The sequence below is a fragment of the Manis pentadactyla genome, chromosome 17, assembly GCF_030020395.1.
Source record: "Manis pentadactyla isolate mManPen7 chromosome 17, mManPen7.hap1, whole genome shotgun sequence".
Taxonomy (NCBI): domain Eukaryota; kingdom Metazoa; phylum Chordata; class Mammalia; order Pholidota; family Manidae; genus Manis; species Manis pentadactyla.
The window spans coordinates 38,218,552-38,241,758 of NC_080035.1; the positions used below are offsets into that span (position 1 = coordinate 38,218,552).

At 36.0% G+C, this 23,207-nt stretch overlaps 1 protein-coding gene across 6 annotated transcripts in view; it reads left to right on the forward strand.

Moving 5' to 3' along the window:
• SCEL (sciellin) overlaps positions 1-23,207 on the forward strand; it is a 189,818-nt gene that overhangs the window by 140,839 nt on the left and 25,772 nt on the right. For all 6 annotated transcript variants that reach the window (XM_057494609.1, XM_057494607.1, XM_057494608.1 and 3 more), the window contains 8 exons: positions 3,747-3,791; positions 5,002-5,061; positions 5,358-5,417; positions 10,210-10,269; positions 14,696-14,755; positions 15,398-15,457; positions 16,372-16,431; positions 19,896-19,955. In XM_057494609.1, coding sequence (XP_057350592.1) covers positions 3,747-3,791; positions 5,002-5,061; positions 5,358-5,417; positions 10,210-10,269; positions 14,696-14,755; positions 15,398-15,457; positions 16,372-16,431; positions 19,896-19,955 — 465 coding nt within the window. The remainder of the gene's footprint in view (positions 1-3,746; positions 3,792-5,001; positions 5,062-5,357; positions 5,418-10,209; positions 10,270-14,695; positions 14,756-15,397; positions 15,458-16,371; positions 16,432-19,895; positions 19,956-23,207) is intronic.

Sequence of the window (23,207 nt, forward strand, 5' to 3'; positions counted from 1 at the left end):
GGTATCTGTAAATGTAGTGTACAAAATAAATGCAGCAAGCATTTATTAAATGAAAAATTTAGAATCAACTGGGAACTGTTTATTATAATCACCAAAATCAGTTGAGAGTTTATGATTTGCCAGGCATAATGCTAAGCACTTTGTGCTCATTAGGCTGATGTTTCTTTTCTGAGGTGGGTACGATTCATATTCTTATTTTACAGGTGGAAAAACTGAGGCAGCAAGAGGTTAGGCAATACCCAGAGTTGTCAACTAACAAGTGGTGAATCCTGGATTGGAATCCAGGTGTCCTTGACTTAGTAACTGTGTAACTGTTGAGTTACCTGGCCTCCTGTTCAACAACAGTGATGGCTCAAAAGAAGGAGGAACACAGAGAAAGTGTGGGAAATGTGTGAATCTAGAGCAGAAAGAAGGGAGAAGCAAGATTTGAGAACTGAAAAAGTGGATGAGGAAGGCAGGAGAAATGAAGGTAAAGAGGGTGGAGAGAAAAGTAGAAGAGAGCCCGTGCTGAGAGGCACAGACAGGAGCAAGAGATCCACAAAGCACCTTCTTGGGAGGGAGAGCTGAGCTCTGTGGTTCTAAGGGATATTCTGGAACCCAGGAGCTTAGCTTAAACAAACTGCTCCTGAAGAAGCACCCAGAAAGTTACTGATCTCAAATATGAAAACAAGATAGTACATTTGGCTAATCTGGAATGAGGTCAGAGTAAAATTCAAGAAAGAATCCAGATGTATTGATGAACAGTGTTTTCCAATAGCCACTTTGTGCAAGTGCATTGTGCAAAGATAAAATCTATAGTCAGAGAACCAAGATGGTGGCGTGAATAGAGCAGCAGAGATCCCCTCCCAAAACCATATATATTTTTGAAAATACAAAAAATACAACTAATCCTAAAAGAGAGACCAGAAGACACAGGACAACAGCCAGACTACATCCACACCTGCGAGAACCCAGTGCCTCGCGAAGGGGGTAAGATACCAGCTGCAGCCCGGCGGGACCCGAGTGCCCCTCACCCCAGCTCCTGGCGGGAGGAGAGGAGTCGGAGCAGGAGGGAGAGGGAGCCCAGGACTGCTGAACACCCAGAGCGCAGACACAGTGCATGTGTGGGGTGCTGGAAACTAGGTAAACAGAACAGTAAGATCTGTGAGCGGGTCCCCGCAGCCGGTACACCCAGGACAAAGAAAAGCGAGTGCTTTTTGAAAGTCTTAAAGGGACAGGGACCCCAAAGCTGGACGGAAGTGCCCTGGGACACTTAGCCCAGCAGCTGCGAATCCCCGGGGGACTCTGGGCACCTGAACCCCGCAGCATAGCTCGGAGGCCCCTCACCGTGATAAACAGTCTCCCGCCTGTTCCCCCTCTGACACAGCTCCGCCATATTGGAGTAGCAGCCTGAGGCAGGCCACGCCCACAGCAACTGCAGAGCTAAATAAACTCCATAGCGGCCGGGCAAGATCAGAAGCCCCGTCTGCACGCAGCTGCCCAGCACAAGCCACTAGAGGTCGCTGTTCTCCCAGGAGAAGAAGGCCATAAACTGGCAAGAAGGGACTTTCTCTTACCCAGCACATGCACCAGCTCCCCACAAATATATCTATCGCCATGAAAAGGCAGAAGAAATTGATACAGACCAAGATCACAGAGGCAAAGCCTGAGAAGGAGACAGACCTAACTAGTCTTCCTGAAAAAGAATTAAAAATAAAGCTCATAACCATGATGATGGAGCTGCAGAGAAATATGCAAGAGCTAAGGGATCAAGTCCGGAGGGAGATTACCGAAATGAAACAATCTCTGGAGGGATTTGTAAACAGAATGGATAAGATGCAAGAGGCCATTGATGGAATTGAAACCAGAGAACAGGAACGCATAGAAGTTGATGCAGAGAAAGATAAAAGGATCTCCAGGAATGAAACAATATTAAGAGAACTGTGTGACCAATCCAAAAGGAACAATATCCGCATTATAGGGGTACCAGAAGAAGAAGAGAGAGAAAAAGGAATAGAAAGAGTATTTGAAGAAATAATTGCTGAAAACTTCCCCAAACAGGGGGAGGAAATAATCGAACAGACCACGGAAATACACAGAACTCCCAACAGAAAGAACCCAAGGAGGACAACAGCAAGACACATAATAATTAAAATGGCAAAGATCAAGGGCAAGGACAGAGTTTTAAAGGCAGCTAGAGAGAGGAAAAAGGTCACCTACAAAGGAAAACCCATCAGGCTATCATCAGACTTCTCAAAAGAAACCTTACAAGCCAGAAGAGAATGGCATGATATATTTAATGCAATGAAAGAGAAGGGCCTTGAACCAAGAATACTGTATCCAGCACGACTATCATTTAAATATGAAGGAGGGATTAAACAATTCCCAGACAAGCAAAAGTTGAGGGAATTTGCCTCCCATAAACCACCTCTACAGGGTATTTTAGAGGGACTGCTCTAGATGGGAGCACTCCTAAGGCTAAATAGATGTCACCAGAGAAAATAAAATCACAGCAAACAAAGCAGACCAACCAAATACTAACTAAAGGCAAAAAATAAAATCAACTACTCACAAAAGCAGTTAAAGGAAGCACAAAAGAGCACAGAATTAAACAACCAACATATAAAGAATGGAGGAGGAGGAATAAGAAGGGAGAAAAATAAAGAATGACCAGACAGTGTTTAAAATAGCTCAATAAGCGAGTTAAGTTAGTAAGATACTAAAGAAGCTAACCTTGAACCTTTGGCAACCACGAATCTAAAGCCTGCAATGGCAATAAGTACATATCTTTCAATAATCACCCTAAATGTAAATGGACTGAATGCACCAATCAAAAGACACAGAATAATAGAATGGATAAAAAAGCAAGACCCATCTCTATGCTGCTTACAAGAGACTCACCTCAAACCCAAAGACTATAGGAACAAAGAAAGACTGAAGGAACAAAACAGCAGCAGAATCATAGAACCCAAGAATGGACTAACAGTTACCAAAGGGAAAGGGACTGGGGAGAAAGGGAGGGAAGGGATGGATAAGGGTGGGGAAAAAGAAAGGGGACATTACGATTAGCATGTATAATGTGGTGCGGGGGACATGGGGAAGGCTGTGCAACACAGAGAAGACAAGTAGTGATTCTACAGCATCTTACTATGCTGATGGACAGTGACTATAATGGGGTTTGTGGGGGGTGGAATTTGGTGAAGGGGGGACCCTAGTAAACATAATATTCTTCATGTAATTGTAGATCAATGACAACAAAATAAATTAATTAACTTTAAAAAGTCTATAGTCAATGTACCTATTTGTTGAGTCAATTAAAAATCTGTATTAAGCATTTACTGTGTGAAACACACTGTATTATAAAGACTGATGAGGAGCCAATGTAAAAAAAGTTCTAAATTTTAAGTGGCACGTGTGTCTGTGTGCACACACACATATGTGTGGGGAGCCAGGGGTATTAACATGAGACCAGTGTACACAAAGAATAGTAATGTACACACCCTAAAGGAGATGCAAGAAAGCAAAATTCTGCTCGGGTTCCAAAAATTTAGGGAGCTCTATTCAGCTGGAGGGCTGGGAAATATTTCTTAGAGAAAGAGGTATTAAGGAGAACCTTGAAAGATAACCAGGGTTTCCATAGATGATGAAGATGGGACAAGTGTTGTATTTCAGATAACTCGGAAATAGTTGTTTTAACTATTAACAACTGCCCTTTGTCTCTGGGAAGGCTTATACTAATGTGAAATTTATTTTTTCTTTTCTAAAAGTGAAGAAATAGATAATGTCATCAAAATGAACAAAAGCCTGAATAGGTAAGACTTATAAGCATCTATATCTTGCTTTGTACTGAATTACATATTGTGACTTCTTTGTCTTTTCAATATTTGAGCATGAGGACCCACATACCGGGATAGTTAAAAGTATCCTATAAATCTTGATGAAAAACTTACAGAAAATCATCATCATTTTATCATTGCTATGAATGGTTATTACAATCCCAAGATACTAATATTAAAGTGTCTTTGATTTTTATACTCAATTTGCTTGGTAAGGCAGTTATACAAATAACTACATTTCTCTTCCTGAAATATTAATATATTCATATTATATATAAATATACAATATATAAACATAAATATATAAAAATTATATTTATAAGTAGTGTATAAACAGAGTTTGGTATGGTCACTGAATGCTTTTAGTTTTACCATTACAAAGAATACCTGTTATCTTAGATAACATCTCTTTAATTTTAAATCATTTGTAATTTCCTACCCTAAAAATTATAGTAAATGAGGGTTGTGTGCAGTTTCCTTTATCTCACTGTTACTTTGCATATGAACTTTGGGCAGGGACCAAAGAGGAGAAAAAAGCAAAAGTCAAATGATTTAATTGGTCTGAAGATCAAGTGATGAGGTTTTCATGCACCATTCTGACCATCATAATCTACATGATTAACTATCTAACAATTCATTTAAACTGCTACTTTTCAGTTTCCTTATTTATAAAGAGAGGAGATACTAGATCAAGAATCACAGGCTCCATGGCCCACCGAGGCCAGGCAGATGTAAATGACTGAAGGAGGCTGACTGTACCAAACAACAGGGCGATCCCCTGTCCGCAGTGCCCAGCTGTTTCTCAGCTGTAGTTGGCAGTTAGCAAGTGAGAAGTGGAGCCCAGCCTTGCAGAACATTTGCAGGAGATCCTGAAAAGCCAGATTTCCATGTGTCATGGCCATCTTTGTAAACACTGGCTCACATTAAAAACAAAAACACTCCATGAATCCAAACATCACATCTGTGGTTCCCTGGGTTGCATCTTCTATTTTATTTTAAGGTCTACTGCAATTTAAATTTTGAGCCTATGAAAACACCTGTTTGACATAAAGCAATTTCAAGAATTGTGGGTCATCTTTCCTAACCAGCTTCTATTTCCTGTCTTAGATGTAAACTGGTCTATGTTTCTATAGAGTTAAGTAACTGTTATTATCACTGACAAGGTTTTCTTTCAATATATTTAAAGAAATCAAGGTCTTGACGGTCTCTTCAGAGCAAATCCTAAAGCAGAGCTAACAGAGAAAAGGTAAGTTCATCAGTCTCTAACCTGAAAATGTCCTCCAGATTGCTTGTCTTATTCTTTCAGACATTAGCCGAAGGGAGATGTATCCTCTGGCATGGAAATGTACTAGCAGATGGGGTAGCGCTCTCAGTATTGTACATTTAGTTCAGGAATAATTGCTCAGAAGGATTTCTGCTCTTCCATTCAGTAAGAGTAAATGAACAATCCATGAAGAATGTTTATTATATCTGACCTTTCAAGATACCACCCAATTTTATTTCAACATGTAGTCTTTTATTTGAATTTCTTTGTGTTGACAGAGCCAAAAGCCTTGAAAATCTCATTTTTATGAATACTCGGACAGACAAAGAAGGCAAAGGGTAAGATCTGACTGAGACTTTTATAGGCCTCTTTGGCTGTGTGCTAGACTGTATGCCATTTCCTCCTCCTGCTCAGGACAGGGGTCAGGAAGGCTGGTGGAAGAGGCCCCAGCAGGGGCAGGAGATGGGTAGAGAGCTTGGTGCTGGCTCACCACCAGCATCAATCTGGGTGACCCTGGGCAAGTCACTTAACCTCTAGGGGCTGCTCCCATAAAATAAAGGATATGACCTTGATGATCTCCAACTTCCCTTTTATATCTAAAAATGAAAGAAATCTAACTGACTGTTACCAGTAGTGGACAGTAGGCTGGTGTATAAACTATACATATTTACTCTAAGACATTTTGATGCTGGGAGCATGCCCCTCACCACTGAAGTCTTCATAGTTTGGTAAGGCCCTTGTCAGCTGGGGAGTCTTGGTTGAGTCACTTCATATGTATATCTGAGATGTATTTGTATGTATCACAATGACAAGAGCCATGCTCTTATTTATTTTGTATCATAAAAAGGGTTAACAAATGATTAGTAAAACTAAACTGATAGCATTTAAGAAGTTAACTTATAGGTTTATTGAGGCACTAAAAAATTGACTTCTGTTACTGATACTATTTTCCTGTTGATGAAACCAAACTCTTGACCATTTCATTAAAGAAAATCCCAGAATAGTCAAGAATCACAAAAAGTAATGATTTATGAGATCTCTATTGATCTTCTCCCAGATGGGCTGTTTACCTGTATTTGCTTAGTCATTAAATTTTCCTCCCTAACATGATAATTATTTCTATTGTCTTGGTTATCTTGAAAATTCATTTATCAGCGCCAGCCTATACACAGTATGACTTCTAACTTTCCAAGTCACCCTTGGCAGACTCATTCTCAACTTTCTCTGATGTGGAGCACAACACATTTTTCTATATGATGAAAAGTGTTGGTAATAATATTCCCACAGACATTGAATGCTTATGAACAATATATTATCATAATGTAAATGTGGAGGCATTATTACAGATGAATTTTTGACAAAGTGAGAAAATAGTCAATTCTCTGAGTGCTTCTATTAGTTTTATAGGAAAAGGTGACATTTCAGATCTTTAAAAATTAAGTTCAGACTTAAAAGTGGCAAAAAATAGCAAAAACAGGAAAAACATCTCAAGTAAATCATTCTGTGGGCTAAAAAGCAAGAGAAAGAAGTGATTTATAACATGAGATAACTTGGTACTAACTGGGTTTTGATGCAGGAATGACCAGTATCAGCAGAGTAGGGAGTTCCATGGTTCCTTTACCTTCCACCTTCTCTCCTTCCATGTTTTCTAATATGCAAAGAAGCTAAAATGTCAATCAATAGTTTTATCACAGTGAAATCAGACAGATAAAAATGGAAAAGGGAAACACCTGGACAACTGAGAGAGATTACCTTTCCTGTTGTTAATATTCCCTAATACTTTTAAGCTACTGACACGTAAAAGTTGCACTGGTTGTGATCAACTTACATAAAGAAATGGAGCCATCATAGAGTCATTTCTACTTTTCTAAGAATACTTCAGAACCTGGAACTTTTTACTAAAAATGACATGTCTAATCTCCAAAATGTTTATATTTAAAATGTTGATCGTCTGATTTACACCCCAGAAGTAAATGATTTTCATATTTAAAGAAAACAATATATCAACAAATGTGTTAAATTTAGTTTCTCACCAACTCACCCTCAAAGGACAAAACAAAAGCAGAGATCTGGAGGGACTTAGGCTTTTAAATTGATTTAATCGTAACTTGAGTAATGGTTGGGACCTTATTATTAGATTAGTTAGCATATCTCTTCAGCATTTTGCATGAGAAGAACCCCTTGAATTAAATATGTCCAAGGACTTCTGGTGCTTTTTGGTACTAATAACATCTTACTCAAGTTATAAGAAATCAGCTGTTGTTATAAGAGACTGAATCATGCTCTCTTTCTGGTACTTCTCATCTCCACCCCTCCAATGTTATAAAGCAACCAGGGCCTCAGAAGTCTTATTAAAGTTAATCAAAGGGCTGACAAAAATGAGACAGGGTAAGTAAAGCTTCTACTGTGATGGGGCTCTCTTTTTCACTGCATGAGAAATGGGAGAGTTATGCTTTCCTATGTCACAGATGAGCTGTTGCACTTTTAGACCTATCAGAGATAGTAGGCAATGGGATATGACGATGCTATGTCCATAGGACTACATGTTGAGTTGCATTGAAATAAGTTCAGGAAAACCTTCTATATCATCTCTTTTTCTGTATTCTCTTAAATGATTAAAAACGAGCCAAACTTTAAATTTAAATTCAAAAATATAAAGGACAAAATCGTAAAGTAAGAGGTTATGTTAGGAAGCTTTTCTAAAATGATTTACACCAAGTACTACTGTGGAAATTAGTAAAGATAAGCTAAGAATAATTACATCAGAATCTTTTCTGGTCATTTGGCCTGGAACCATCTGACACCCTTTTTGTGACATTCTTTTTACCAATTTCAGAAAAAATTCAGTGTAACCAAACTGACAGGAGGTTTTCATGTTTTTTTCTAAAGAAGCCAAGGTCTTGAAACGAGTATCAAAAAGAATGCCAGGACAGATAAAACTAGCAGAGGCTGAGAACTGCTTTTATGTTTCTGAATCTCAGTTATTTTCTCCCAGATTGTTTTGTGAACTTCTTAAGGATATTGAGAGGGTCACATCTTTGAGTCTGTCTTCTCTCTTTTGTGTGGGATCCCAGCTGCCCTGATTTTAACTTTGGAAAGTCTACAGTATATTCTGTCTAACCTTACATTTCCATAGAGTCCAATAACATTTCAGAGATTAATTTAACGATATTACTGGTAGACAATCTTTATGATAAAAATTAATTTAATACCACTAGAATAATTTCCTCCAAAAGCTTAAATGAATTATCAGTAATATGGAATGTGTATGTTTATATGGGAATACTTTGAAACTGATCTAAATGTTTTTTTTTAAAGAGGTGATGACTTTGATAACATTATCCAAGTGAATCCCAAAGGAAGTGAAAATACCACTTGGCAAGACTTCCTAGTCTCTTTAAATCTGGTATCTCTGATAATAGAATCTGTCATTTTAACTTCTTAAACATATTTTATTAGCATGGTATTAGACAACAATGGTGGGCCATGTGATCTTTCCTCCTTGCTCCCAATATAATTGCTTAATTTTGAAGAATTGTCCCAATGTTTTATAATAAGTCGTCTATTCTTCTAGATTTTGGGCTTTGATTTATTTTTAGGGATGTTTCTGAATTGAGTCTCTTTTTCTTAATTGACGTATAAGTTGATATATGATATATTGGTTTCAAGTATACAGCATAGTGATCTGACAGTTATCTACATTATTAGGTGCTCACCCTAGTGTAGTTACTCTCTGTCAACAGAGAATGATGTTATAGAATTACTGACTATATTTTTATGCTGTACTTTCATCGCTATGACTAATTTATATTGTGATTGAGATTTTGTGCTGAACTGAGTTTCTTTGTGTCTAAAGAAAGCATTGCTTTTTAAAAAAGATTTTTATATTGATGTACAGCCAATAAAATGCACAAATCTTAGCATACAGCTTGATGAATTTTGACAGATGTACACACTCATGTAACCATCTCCCAGATCAAGATAGCAAACATTCTCACTAATTTTTTCCTCATTCACCTATTTCACCCATCCCCCGAACTTCCTCCCCTACTCAGCCTTAAAAAAGAATGAAATCTGGGCCATTTGTGCCTACATGGATAGACCTAAAAGGTATTATGCTAAGTGAAATAAGTCAGACAGAGAAAGACAAATACCATATTATTTCACTTACATGTGGAATCAAAAAGCCAAAACAAATGAACGAACAAAACAGAAATGGATTCATAGTCACAGAGAAGAAAACATAGTCTTGACAGCATTTTCAAGATACATCTCCAAAGTGACAAATACAGCTCAGAGGGAGGCTTGACTGAAACTCTTAAAATCCAGTTCTCTAAGGATGGTGGTCTCAGGAGGTAGCCCAGGGGGAGGTGCATCTCCTAGGAGTGAGGACACCCCACCACTTTTTCTCTTCTTCAGGGCTACATGGATATGGCATCAGTACCCAATCACGACATCTCTGTCATCCTCTATTGTCCCTTTGAGTTTAGCTTATGCCTCTTTGATATTACTCAACAATTTTAGTGGGGTGGCATATATCTCCTTGAGAAGTGAGTCATTAATTCATTTATGTTCCTATCATGCAAGATGTTTTCTCTTGCTCCTTGTATTCATGATAATCTAGTTATATTTTAAAAGGCTTATTTTGGGGGAATAGTTGAATTTATATTAAGACATATATATGCTTTTTATTTTTAATACTGTTAAGTTAGTAGTACTATTAATATTATTTAAAAACAAAACAGGAATTAATATATGATTTGTTGAGTAAAAACTTATATTCTGTCTAGATTCAGTAGAGGACTTAATCAAACTTATATTACTTCAGTGCCGTCCATTTGGGGTATTGTAAGAAAATTTTTCTGAGCACAAAACTGACTTTGTTGACTAACAAGTTTTACATTTATTCATTTTTGAGAACATAACAAATAAGTCATATATTTCTTGTTAACAAATAAGGAAACTTAAATGATGTCCAGCTCAAGATGTAAGAGAATTTTCATTTTCATTTGGAGCTTTAAAGGTTAACATTGACAGAGAATGTGTTTATTTACCACTTAATTTTTCCAATCATTGTCCATTTTGCTTTATTTTAATGACATTCAATAAAACTCACTTTCTTATTCAAAGAAAACAAGACCCCAATGGACTTACCAAAGTGAATCCTGAAACAAATGCAAATATCAAGAGGTAAGACATTTGAAGCTTTTTCCTCCCTTTGGCCTTTATAAGCAAATTGGAATTCTGAGTGCTTGTATTCAGGAGAAGAAATAGAAATTCAAACCAAAACTGAACTCTCTTTTCCCTAAACACATAATATTAAACAGTTGTATATAAGTGATACACAGAAATGATCTCCTGCATTTTATTTTTGGGTGAAGTTTGCTATCAATAGATTTTGAGAAATTAAATGGGAATTTGACTGACCTTCTCTACTGAGCTAAATTTCTTTCTTTGTATATATATATGTGTGTGTGTGTGTGTATAAGTGTATATATGTGTGCATATGTAAATAGTGTGTGTATATGTATTTGTGTACATATAAGTATATAAGTAGTGTACATATATAAATGTGTGGGTATAAATGTATGTGTGTATTAATTAGGTTCTCCAGAGAAACAGAAACAATGGGATGTGTATACGTGTGTGTGTGTGTGTGTGTGTGTGTGTATGTACATATATATATATATATAGAGAGAGAGAGGTGTATGTATGTATATATCTATATATCTATATATATCTACCTCCTAGAGAGAGATGTGTATAGATATATAGATATATACATACACATATATGTGTATATCTGTCTAGCTCTCTCTCTCTCTCTCTCTCTCTCTCTCTCTCTCGAGAGAGAGAGAGAGATTTATTTTATAAGGAATTGACTCATGCCCTCATGGAGGCTAGGTCCCAAGAGCTGTAGCTGGCAGTTTGGGACCTTGCAGAACCAACTGTGTAGTTCCAGCCCAAGTCTGAATGCCTGTGAACCAGGAAAGCTGATGGTTTAAGTTCCAGTCCAAAAGCAGGAGAATATCAATTTCTTAAGTCAAGTAGTCAGGTAGGCAAAATCCCTTCTTATTCAGGCTTTTTGTTCTGTTCAGGTTTTCAACTGATTGGATGTGGCCCACCATGCCAGGGAGGACCATGTGATTTGCTTAGTCTACAGAGTCAAATTTTAAAGCCATAACACCTTCACAGACATACCCAGAATAATGTTTGACCAAATATCTGGACACTCTGTGGCCCAATCAAGTTAACACATGAAATTAACTATAACAATGTGTGTATATATAAGTATATGTGTGTATGTGCAAGAAGTGTGTGTATATAAATGTATGTGTGTGTACATATAAGTAATGTGCATATATATGAAAACTTAAGTATGTGGATGCATAAATAGTATGTGTGGGTATGTGTAGATGTGTTTATGTGTGAACTGTGTGTACTTGTGTAATTGTATATTGCATTTGTATGTGTATGTAGTGTAGTGTGTGTTTAAAGATGAAGAGCTTAACAAAGTGTACTGCACTGAAAGAGTTCTACCCATAAACTGTCAAGTAAATCTGGAAAGCTTATGTCCTCTTGCTTTTTATTTTTTAAAAAGCAGATGGAATATATTCAAAACTGAACTTGTTGGCACATTGCTGAAAGCAGTGTACCAAATAATCCATGTGGTTTCCTTTGAAGTCCTTTCCATTTATTTAACTCAGTACATGATATTATTAGTTGATTCTAAAATGTGTCACTGGTGCCTGCAGGCCAGTCACATGGCAAGGGGTTGGCTAGCTGAAAAGCTGGTGTGCACACTGTTTGGCTGTCCTTTTCTCAGCAGCATGACACAGTTGGAGACCCAAAGACCCAATGAGTTAGAGACTTGTACAGGTTTGCAACTAGTAGATGAGGAAAAGAGTCCTGGATTCCTTGGATCCCTGGTGGTTCTGGGGGGAACCTTAGGTAGTGAAAGTGAGCAGGGGGTCCAGAAGACCTGGGCTCAAATTCTGGCTCTGTCATTGCTAGCTGTGTCCTTGTGCTTCAATTTACTCATCTCCAAAATAGAGATCATAATACTATTATGCCTGGGACCTAATAAGTTCAAGTAATTGTTAGCAATAATAAAGATTTGAGTGAATTATGTTTTCTTAATGATTTAGATACTGTTCCATTACCAAATTTACTTAGACTCTCTATGAAAAATCCATATTTTCCTTTAAAATTTTTATTAGAGTATTTAAAATTATCGTCTATTGCTTTTTTGTATGTTGGTATGTGTGGTTTGTATGTGCTTGCTTACATGCACATGTGTGTATGTGCATATAAGCATGTGTATTCATATGTGTGTGCTTATATGTACATGAGTATATGAGTATGTATGAGTGTGCCTGTGCATATGTGAATGCACATGCATATGGTATGTGCATGCCTGTGCAAATGTATGTGTGTGATTGCATACATGCAGACACAGGCATATTTGTGCATGAATACATGTGTAAGTATATCTGTGTGATTTTTCATGTATATGAGTATGTACATACACAGATGTATATCTGTGCACACTTGTGTGCATGTGTGTAGAAGCATCTACTCTGTGTGTGTGTGTGTGTGTGTGTGTGTGTGTACATCACTTGTGTGTGTATGTTTCCTGGGAGCTTTAAGTTGTCATCTTCTTTTACTACATATAATTAAGGTATTAAGTTTTGTATATCTTTTAAAAGTAAAATCAAATCATGTTCCCTCATTAAAACTTTCAATGTTCTTTCATTTCAGGTAGAATAAAATTTTAACCTTTAATGCTGTTCTTTTAATTGTTCAACAAAGTCCAGCCAATTGATCCATTTTCTATTCCAGGATAATTCCTGCTTTTAGACTTCTGCAGATGCTTTTCTCACTTTAGGAATACTCTATCCCTATTTTGTCACTTCAAAGAGGTTGTTTCTGACCATTGACTGTAACTAAGTCACCATCCCCTCCTCTAATCCTAGCACCACAGGCACCAGCTACTCTTTTTATTGTCTTTAAATCACTTATTGTCATCTGGAATTGTGACGTTCATTTATGTGTTTGATTGTATACTGCTCCCCTCTCCCCAAGTTAGAGTGAAAGCTTCATGGAGGTTAAGCCTATTTCTGTATTGTTCTTAGCTATTACAGAACATGGGGCCCAGAGTAGGCTTTCCATAACTATTTGTGGATTGAAAGAATGAATAAATACTGAAAATACTGTGAGGTATGGATTCAGCCAGTTTAACTCAAATGTTATTGTTACATTACTACATTAATTAACACACACTCTTTATGAACTTTGAGATTTAAATAACTTTCCAATTATATGGCTTTATTTAATAGGTGTAGGGAGATCAAGTTCTTAACAACATAATCAAAGCTAGTTCCACAACCAACACAAACATTACAAGGGAGAAAATATAGTGTTTTCTGTTGTGTTATTTTTTGAATAGTCAAATCTGGAAATAGGATCCTGGGATTTTTTTTTCTCAGTCTCTAGCGTTCAAATATCACATACTTCACTTAGGCAAAAATCTACAAGTTAAAAAAAATCAAGGAAGTATATTCTGAAAAAGAATGGTTGTTTCTATTGACCTGTTTCATTATTTGCATGAGAAAGTTCCAAATGTTTTATGGCTGCTTTTGGCCTGGGTGTACACATTCTCTGACATCTGGATGCCAGTAAAAACTTGAGTCAACATCTGGTTGCTTCCAAGTATCTGTAACTTTGATGTTGGATAGACACAACCTCAGAGTCTTTATGATATGCTCTTAGTAAGGCCACAGGGCATGGAGAAATAGGGCATGAAAGTGCCTTATGTGGATGCTCTTCACCCATGTGGCATCCTCTGTAAATCAAAGGAGCACTGGCTTGTGCTGCATATGTGAAAAACACATGTAGATGCCATAAGTAAAGGAAAATTCCACTAAGATCAGAAGCAGGATATACTAAAGGGTAACAATAAAATACTGATGTGTTTTCAGTGACTATATGCAGTTTTATATTATGTTAAATGTGTCTTACATTTCAGAACTCTATAGTTTTTAACCTTAGTATAGTTTGTTGTCAACACAACTAGTCAAAATTTATAGTATTCATATATAGTTATAAGTACCAGAAGCAGATACCAGGTTGTATATCATGGACTTTAAGAAATTTGTATATTAATCTTAATACAGTGTTGTGAATAGAAACCTGCTAATAAATGTCAATTTTACAAATATAGATTCTTCAAGGTTGATTTTAAAGCCCCACATAGTGGAGGTTGATAGTAAGAGGATGTGCCTTCTAGAATGTTCCAGTTGTGTATATAGATAATTATGAAATGTTTAGTTGACCCAGCAAAGGTTAAAAGCATTGCATTAAATGAATCCTAACAAAGACCGAGTCCTAGTACAGTCTTTGCTGCTGGCCTTCTGGCTCCAAAATTTAAAATATTACCATGCTAAATCTCAATGAGTTTCAGAGATGCATAAATCCCTCTACATAGTCACCATTAATAATCTTCAACTTTTGGGCATCATCTCAGTAACTGTTTATCTTGTTTCTGAGTTTTAATGGTTTTATCCACTCAATGTTAATCTGTCATTATTCTTATCATTTTTTCAATGTTTTACAGGGGCCACAGCCTTGACAATCTCATCAAGATGACCCCTAAAGTAAACAGAAGTAACCCAGGGTAAAGATTATATCTTACCTTTCTTCCTTCCCTGTCTACATTAATTTGTGGTGCTCATCAGAGAAGCTGTATTGAAATATCTTTAGATGGGAGTCAGGAAGTCTGAACTCTACTACTTCCCAACTGGGTGCCTTTGAGCAAGTCCCTTGAACACTTGCCACTTGTTGCTGAGCCTGCTTTAGTTATAAAATAAGAATCATTATGTCTGTTCCACCTTTGTCCCTTGATTGTTGTAAGAATCAAGTGTATTAATGGGTATAAAATCACTTTAAGGCAAAAAAAATCACTTCAAATGGAAATTGTGAACAAAATATAGTTTAGTTATAGCTATAGATGTAATACTTAGAGGGGCCAGGTGAGAGTTTTTTAGCAAATCATTGCATAGTTTCCGAATTGTTTTTTAAAACTCAATCTTGCCCTGGTTTTACGGTTTTGTTTCGAGGGTAAATGGGAAACAGAGTCAACATACCAATGACTTGAATGGAGGTCAAAATTTTTTCTCTTTTAAATGAACGGCATAGACTGGTATAGATTTTTCTCAAAACTTAATAGTAAAATTCATCTTGACTGCATATATGCTTTAAATAAATACTTGACTTAATTCCATTTTTACTTGTGTTTTATTTTCTTTTTCATTTAAAGTTCCAACAACCTTAATTGCCTCATCAAAGTGGATCCAAAAACAGAAAAAAATGGGCACAGGTAAGAGTTAGCATGTTCCTCTTTTTATTGTGTCACACTAATGAATGCTTAAACATATAGTGAAATGATCATTTCTGCAGACTGACACTGAACTCAATGATAGTTTGTGAAAAGCCATGTGACCTCTGCAACTTCCTATCTAAATTTCGGTCAACTGATTTCTAATATAATGGAGGTATCCTTTCATTAATTAAGTACACAGTCATTTTCCCAGGATGGGCATTTATATTTGTTGACTAGCTTATCTTTCTTAAGCAGAGGATGGCACAGGAGAGGGGAAGGACAACTAGACAGGAGCCTGTAGGTATGGGTCTGGTCCTGACTGTACCTTCACTAACTGTGCAAAATACAGTGGGTCACTTCCCCTTTTTAAGTTTGCTTATCCTCTAAGTGAGAAAATTGGACTAGGTGCTGACTGGTGTCTTCTAAAGCTAAGTCGCTAGGTTCCAAGAAGATGGGGTCATGGAAAGTGCATGCATCATGGAGTTAGATTACATTGCTTTACATTCCAGCCCTTCCAGTACTAACCATGTGGGAAAACTTAATCCCTCAGTGTCTCAGGTTTTCTGTTCTTGCAATTGGGATGATATACCTCCTATGTCAAATGACTGACGTGAAGGTTAAATTGTATAAGTCATGTAAACCCCTTAGAACAGTGCCTGGCACATAATAAATCATCTCTAAAACCACTAGTTATTGTATTATTTCTATGCAGTTCTAGTGTATATTATATAGTATATATAATATATAGAATGTAAAACAAATGTCCATAGTAACTGAAAAACTCCAACCCTTTGAGATTATCTCTCTTTTAGTAAATATTTTATAAAATATTTTTATAATAAAAATGTTTCTCAGTTTGCAACCACATGTATATTTACTACTGATCTGATTATTTCTTCCATGATTTAAAGGGGTCAAAGTTTTGACAGCCTCATCAAAGTGGCTCCTGAAAAAAGCAGAACTAACCAAGGGTAAGGTTTATGGAACTCTTCTATCATTCCCTTACTTTCCATTCAACTTAAAAAAACATGATAAAATTCATTGTACCCCCATAGAGAAAGCTTGTGACAGGTCCCAAAATCAACAGCTCTGTGTCAGAAACCTGTTTGTGCAAGTCCTTCCTCAGAGCTCCCTCGCTGTGGGCTTCAGTGGAAGAGAAAGAATTCCTTGTATTATCTCATATCAGTATGGAACTTCTGTTCCATGCTTGGATTTCCTCAAAATGAAAAGGGATTCGCCATGAGCTAAAACATCACGCCAAAACAACTCCTTGGAGCTGAGCGGCCTACAGGAAGGTCTTCATATGAAGAAGGAAAGTTCTTCCTTCATCCTCCATCATTTATTCCCTCTCATCTTACTGTCTACTACCCAAACAGTCCCTGGAGTTGGGAGGTCATTTTCAAAAATTATACTCAGTTCATCAAAATAACAAAGAATACAAAGAATGACATTTGTCTTTATAGAGAGAAAGTTTTCTCTGAGGACCATCATGTTAAGTAAATAGAGACAGGACAAAGCCATGAAGCTATACACAGATATTGTTATGCTAGTTTGCATATGAGTTAAATACATAAGATACCAAAGTATATATCTTCTTTCTGACAGATTTCCTATCTTATTTTGCATATAGAAATGCTCTCTATTTTTGCAGAAGGTAGCTATCATGTAGTTAATTAGACTAGATCCGGGGTCACCAACTTTTGCTTTAAGGGCTAGATAGTAGATATTTCAGGTTTTGGGGGGGCAACACAGTCTCTGTTTTAACTAGTCATCCAGCAAGCACAGGCAGTACATTGTAAATGAATGCTTGTGGCTGTGTTCCAATAAAGCTTTACTTACAAAACCAAACTGCAGGCTGGATTTAGCTTGAGGACCAGAGTTTGCCGACCTCTGGACTAGGTAGTATTTCATGTGGGTGGGAGAGGAGAGTCAACTTTGAGTGGGGGGGGGGTACTGCTGCTGCCAACCATCCCCCCGCCCTTTGCATATGTCATTTCATTCACCTATGGTTACCCAAAGATTTCATCACTCTTTCATCTGAATATTTAATGTTAAATTATCCTTAAATTTTGTTCATCATAATATTACTGTCATTGTCTGAGGATCAGATACTGAACCCAGAGACTATATAATACTTTACAGATTAAGATTCAGTGAAATACAAATATCCCCTGTTCCTCTTCCAAGATGACTTAGTTTCTAAAGGTGAAGATGGTCTTAATTATATGACATTTCCGGTACAGTATTTGAGCTTGTATTTCAGCACCCACATGCTACCATGTATTGTATTTGGCTATGTATCCATCTCTTCCACATGGTAGTAAAATTTCTGAGTTCAGAAAAAACTATCTGTGTAGTCTTGGATAAATAATTTAATCCCCTTTAGGCCTTAGTTTTTCTATCTGTAAAGTGGGGATTGTAAGAATTAACTTCTTCATGATATAGTAGAAAACCTAGATGAGATCAGGCTTACAGAGCACTTAGTGCTCAAATACTCACTAGCTATATTATCTGTGGGCATCACTGTTACCATTACTATTTTTTTCTTCATTGTCCCCATACCATCACTCCATGTTTAATTTAAATAAGATGCCAAATAAATTATCTTCTTAGGTTGAACCTTATGAGATTACTGACTTCCATTGTTTTTGTCTCATGAAATGTCAATTTCTTATAGTTCAACATAATAGAATGCAATCATTTACACTGGAGGATAGGTACATGATAAAATTAGTTTATAGGTTTATAGGTTAAATTAGTTTATAGGTCATAGAAAGTAATATAAACCTTTCTGGGGTTTTTTCTCTTTAATATATATAATATATTTTTCAAAAATAAGGTATACAAATTAGGTTTCTTCCTCAAGCCTTTTAGTTTTAAGGTTGGTGTAAGAGCCCAGTGTGATAAAAGATATGTCCCTTTAGAGCTATGATTGCATATATGTTTAGAATATATATATAGAATATATATATATTGCTTGTTCTGACGTAGCATTGTATGAAGTGTGATTCTGAGTGATTTGATTAATATTTTTAAATTGCTTCAATATTATATATCTACATTATGATATTACCTGCATATCTTAGAATCAGGAAATAACATTTTTTTAAATCCCAGGGTTTTTAAAATGTTGTTTTATTTTGGAGGGTAGGGAAGCAACACATGGAAGTAATGAATTTCATATTTCTCTCTTGTTCATTACAACCTCCAAAAATATTCTAAATGTTAATTCTACAAATAGAATGTGGAAAATAAGGAGTTTAAGATCAATTTGAATTTGAGGTGCTCTAGAAAGAAATCAGAATAAAACTAAATTAATTCTCACATATATAGTTCTGTAAGAAATGAATTGATTGTAGCCACATGCTTTTACATAGGGCTAGAAAGAGAATTCAAGTAATGATGAAGTTTTAAATTAGCAACTCTCACTTAGCTCAATATTAAGGTTGAAAGTTATACAAATTATTATTGGCTTTAATTGAATTTATCAGCTATTGCAACATAACACTTTAGTAGGAACCAAAACCTGGACAATCTCATCAAATCAATTCCCTCATCAAACAAAACTAGGCTTATTAAGATTATTGAAGGCTCCTAAGCAAGTCTCCAATTTCTGCCCAAAAATAAGATTAATTATTTTGAAAGGACATTAAAAAAAAAGAGAACAAATTGATTTGTTTGTATGTAATAATGCTAGATAGATTCTTCTTTTATTATTGCTTCAATTTATTTCATTATAAAACTAAAGCTAATTTTGTATAATTACTACATGGGAAATTCAGTTTGACATAATAATAGTGTAACTAGATTATACTGTAAATTTATAGTAAATAATAGTAAGTTTGTAAAACTGAACAAACCAAAGAATGTTGGCTTTCTACACTTTCACAAACCCAGATTAATTTTTAAATGACTTGTGAGGAAGTTGGTGGCATAATATTCTCATATTTGGTTAGAGTATTTTTGCCATAACATTGAATATGATTCTGTCTTCTTGAGAAATCAAGACCCATTATAAACTGAACCAAAAGTTAAGAAAAGTATGACAGAGTAATACCAATTTACTTAGCAGAATTATTGTGGTGATAATGTTGACGAAAAACATTGTGAGGATGTAAGGAATTATTGTGAACTTAGGGAGAAGTTTGGGGTCCAGTTGCTATGATTTCAATCCTGGTTCACCATCATTCATTTCTTAGATACCTGGCCCCAGGGCGTGCCCAACTTTTATGAAGCTCTGTTTCTTTATTTGGAAGGGGAATATCTACCTCACTGGGTTTATTTTGAGGATTTCTAAACTTTATAAGGTAGAAACTCAGTGAACTTACCTTTTTACCTATGTTCCCATTGTATGTTTCACATGTGTCAAAAGAAAAAAATGCCAGTCATAAAATGTGCTAATTTCCAACTGAATTTAATTGTTTTGTTTTATCAGTGAAGAAGGTCTTGCTGAACTTATTAATGTAAGCCCCAAAGCTGTCAAAAACACGGCTGGGTAAGGAGATTGTTATTTATTTGTTTTGTTTCTCCTTAATATGAATACAAGATGAATATAAATGACTTTTAATCATTCTGTGGGCAAATTGAATATGTCTTGAAAAATAATCACAATTTTTGTATGTGTCTGGGAAACAGATATGTAACTATGTTATTTGTTCCTAGCAAGAAAGAGGGCAGCTGAAAAAAATGGATGGTGGTGGCTTCACTTTTTCAGCCTTAAATAAAATAATTGAAGGGAGTGGTTGTGGTAGGAATATCGCTAGTCTATGTGCTGTTTATGTTTTATTTTGTTTATAGTATTGATGTTGATGCCTTTGTCTCTAGACCTGCTGAAAATTTCTTAACGATTGTTGTATAAAAATAAAACACACCTAGACACTCCATTAGATTCACCACTAACAATACTATTTCCCTCATTTTTGAATGTGGGAAAAAAATACATGTGTTTCTGGTAGTCAGTGGAAATTGTGTGAAGTTAATTGTTTCTTAAATGGGTTGTTGCCCTCAGCAAAGTTATGGATCTAAAATTCGATAATTCTTTTAATATCTGTAAAATGATGAATTCACTTTTTGTCTCTGGTTATGAAAATTTATATATAATTACACACTAGTATTATATATATATGCATATGTATATATTTGAAGAATGTTTTCATGATTTCCCTTTTTTAATGTAGTTGGTACACATAAATACTACAAAATTTTGAGATGGAAGGAATGAACCTCAGACAACTCATAGCTCCATTAGTTTAAACAATTTCCAAAACTGCTGTTTCAGTAGAACCTATTCAATTTACAGAAGAGGGCATTAAGAATCAGAAAGGTTAAGTGATTTGACCAGGGCCACAGAGAAAACTAGTAGAAGACTTACAGTAGTCCTGTGATCTGTTAGGCAGTGAATAATTACTAAGCACCTACTGGGTTTGAAGCTTACAACTAGGTATCCTTAGTTGCACATTAGGTATAATTATAGGCCATGGATGCCAAAAAGAGAATTCAGTAGACATACTCAATCTTATTAACAGCAGGCAATTATTGTAGATTAAAGCTAATTATGTGCTGAGGGCACAGAGATGTTACTCCAAGACAATAATAGGTTGTCAATTTAGTATATTCCGCTTTGGAACACTCACATGCTACTTGCTGAATATAGGAAGCATTGTCAGTATGTTGCATTTAAAAAAGAAAAGGAGACATTGAATAGCTAATTTAATAAGCATGACACGCAGTCAAACTCATATTCATCGTGTCCTAGTAGTAGAGATGTTAGAGATGAGCAGAGCCTTAGAGATGATCCCATTCAGTTGCATTTTACAGATGAGAGGACTGAGGCCAGAGGCAAGTATCTCAGACTCTTCTGTTGAGTCCTTCTCACTCCCAACCCAACTCCTGTTCTTTAAAACGCAGCACAAGGACTTCGCTCTTAAGCCAAAGGAAAGTTGATTAAGCATTTTAGGAAACAGCAGGGGCTCTAAAGCTCGGTTTGTTGCCCTTACCATGGGACAGCCAGGAGGTGTCCTTCACTGCTCTGCAGGGTCACTTGAAAGACTACTGCATAGATGACAATAGCACAAATATGCAAATGACTGCAAAACACTTTAAAATACTTAACTACATGGAAGTAATAAGAGCTAAATATTCTAATACATCCCTTTAGTACATCTTTAAATAATTGAAAAAAATAAATGAAAGTAGTAACTTGAATAGGATAACGTTTAGTTATAACGTTCCTGTGTTTGCAGGGATTCCAGGACATGAAAAAAATGTCTATAAATGTGTTATTCTTCATTGAGATAAATTGCATGATGCTGTCAATCAAGGCAATTCAGGACTATTACTGAGATCTCTGTTTATTACATGCTGTGTTGTCTTTTTAGGTGTAGTGACAGAATATAGCATACATTTATATGTTTTCTAAGCTAGTATTTCTCAAACTGTGTGTCAAAACCCATTAAAGGGTCTTATAATTAATTTAGTGAGTTGAGTGACAATCAGCATCTCTTTCCCAATTAAATAGGATGAGTTAAATAGACTAGAAAATATGAGAATTTTTTAATATAGTAAGTGTATTATTTCATGGAATTTATGTTTTACTATGTGCATGTATGTGTCTGTCTAAAAAGAGGGAGTATTGGGCTGTGATATAAAATCTATTTCTTAATGAGTGTGAGTTCTCAGGGTTGTGTTTGCACTTTCTATGCCGCTTATTCTAAATTAAGCTAGCGCATGAATAATATATATAGTTACACTAAAAAGTGTTGGGATTCACTTGTATATATGTTAAAAGGTTGTGGCCTTTGAACATATTATCTACAAAGTTTTATTCTTTGCATTTTTTCTTCCCTAGATGAAATTAACCTCACTATAGAGACTTGTCTTTCAGGCACAGTTTTATAACAGATTTTGCACCAATTTATACAAGGAGACTTTATCTTGGATAGTTCTCATATGTTAATCATGCCTTCAATAATATTTGTAGACACCAATTGATTATCTTTCATTGTGACTACTCTTAGTGAAGATAGTTCCAAATGTGCACATTGAGATGGGGGCTTTCTGTCTACCACAGAAACCAGAGGCCAGTGATGAAGAGAGGAAAGCCAGTGAAGCCATGAGCTGGGAAGCACATTCTGTGGGAGGGCTTAGGGCTGGATGAGGGGACCGCAGGCCTTTCTCAGAACTTTCTGAGGAGTAACCTCTAAATGACTCCACCTCAGTTCTTAGCCTTGTTTCAATCTTTCTGACGAGTAAAATGTATTTTATATTTATATAAGGAAAAAGGACTGTTGGGGGTGGGAGAGACAGGCAGTTGGCTGTCCAAGATGGGAGGGGAAGTGAATGTTATCAGGCCTATGATTTCTTGCCAGGGCAGGCTGTCTTGTATGTCTTTGCGTAAATATTAAAAAGGGGTTTAGAGGAACACTTTGGAAAGTCACTATTTTCTAGCCCTTCAAACAAGGTATTATCCTAAGGCAGTGATTGATAGCAAACCAGGCAGAAGGAAATACTGTTCTGTGACTGAGAAAAGAACTGGAGGATTTCACATATTAAGTGGACAGCTCTTGGAGTATGTAACTAATGTGACCATGAACAATTGAGTTTAATTCAGCTTTTAAGTCACAGTAAAGGAAAGAAACTCAAAATTTTGATGGGTTGCTGGAAATGTCTTTGCCAAGCCTTATGTTAAGAGAACACCAATTTTAGAGCTTGTTGTTTTAAAAATATTATTAATCGGTGAATATTTTAA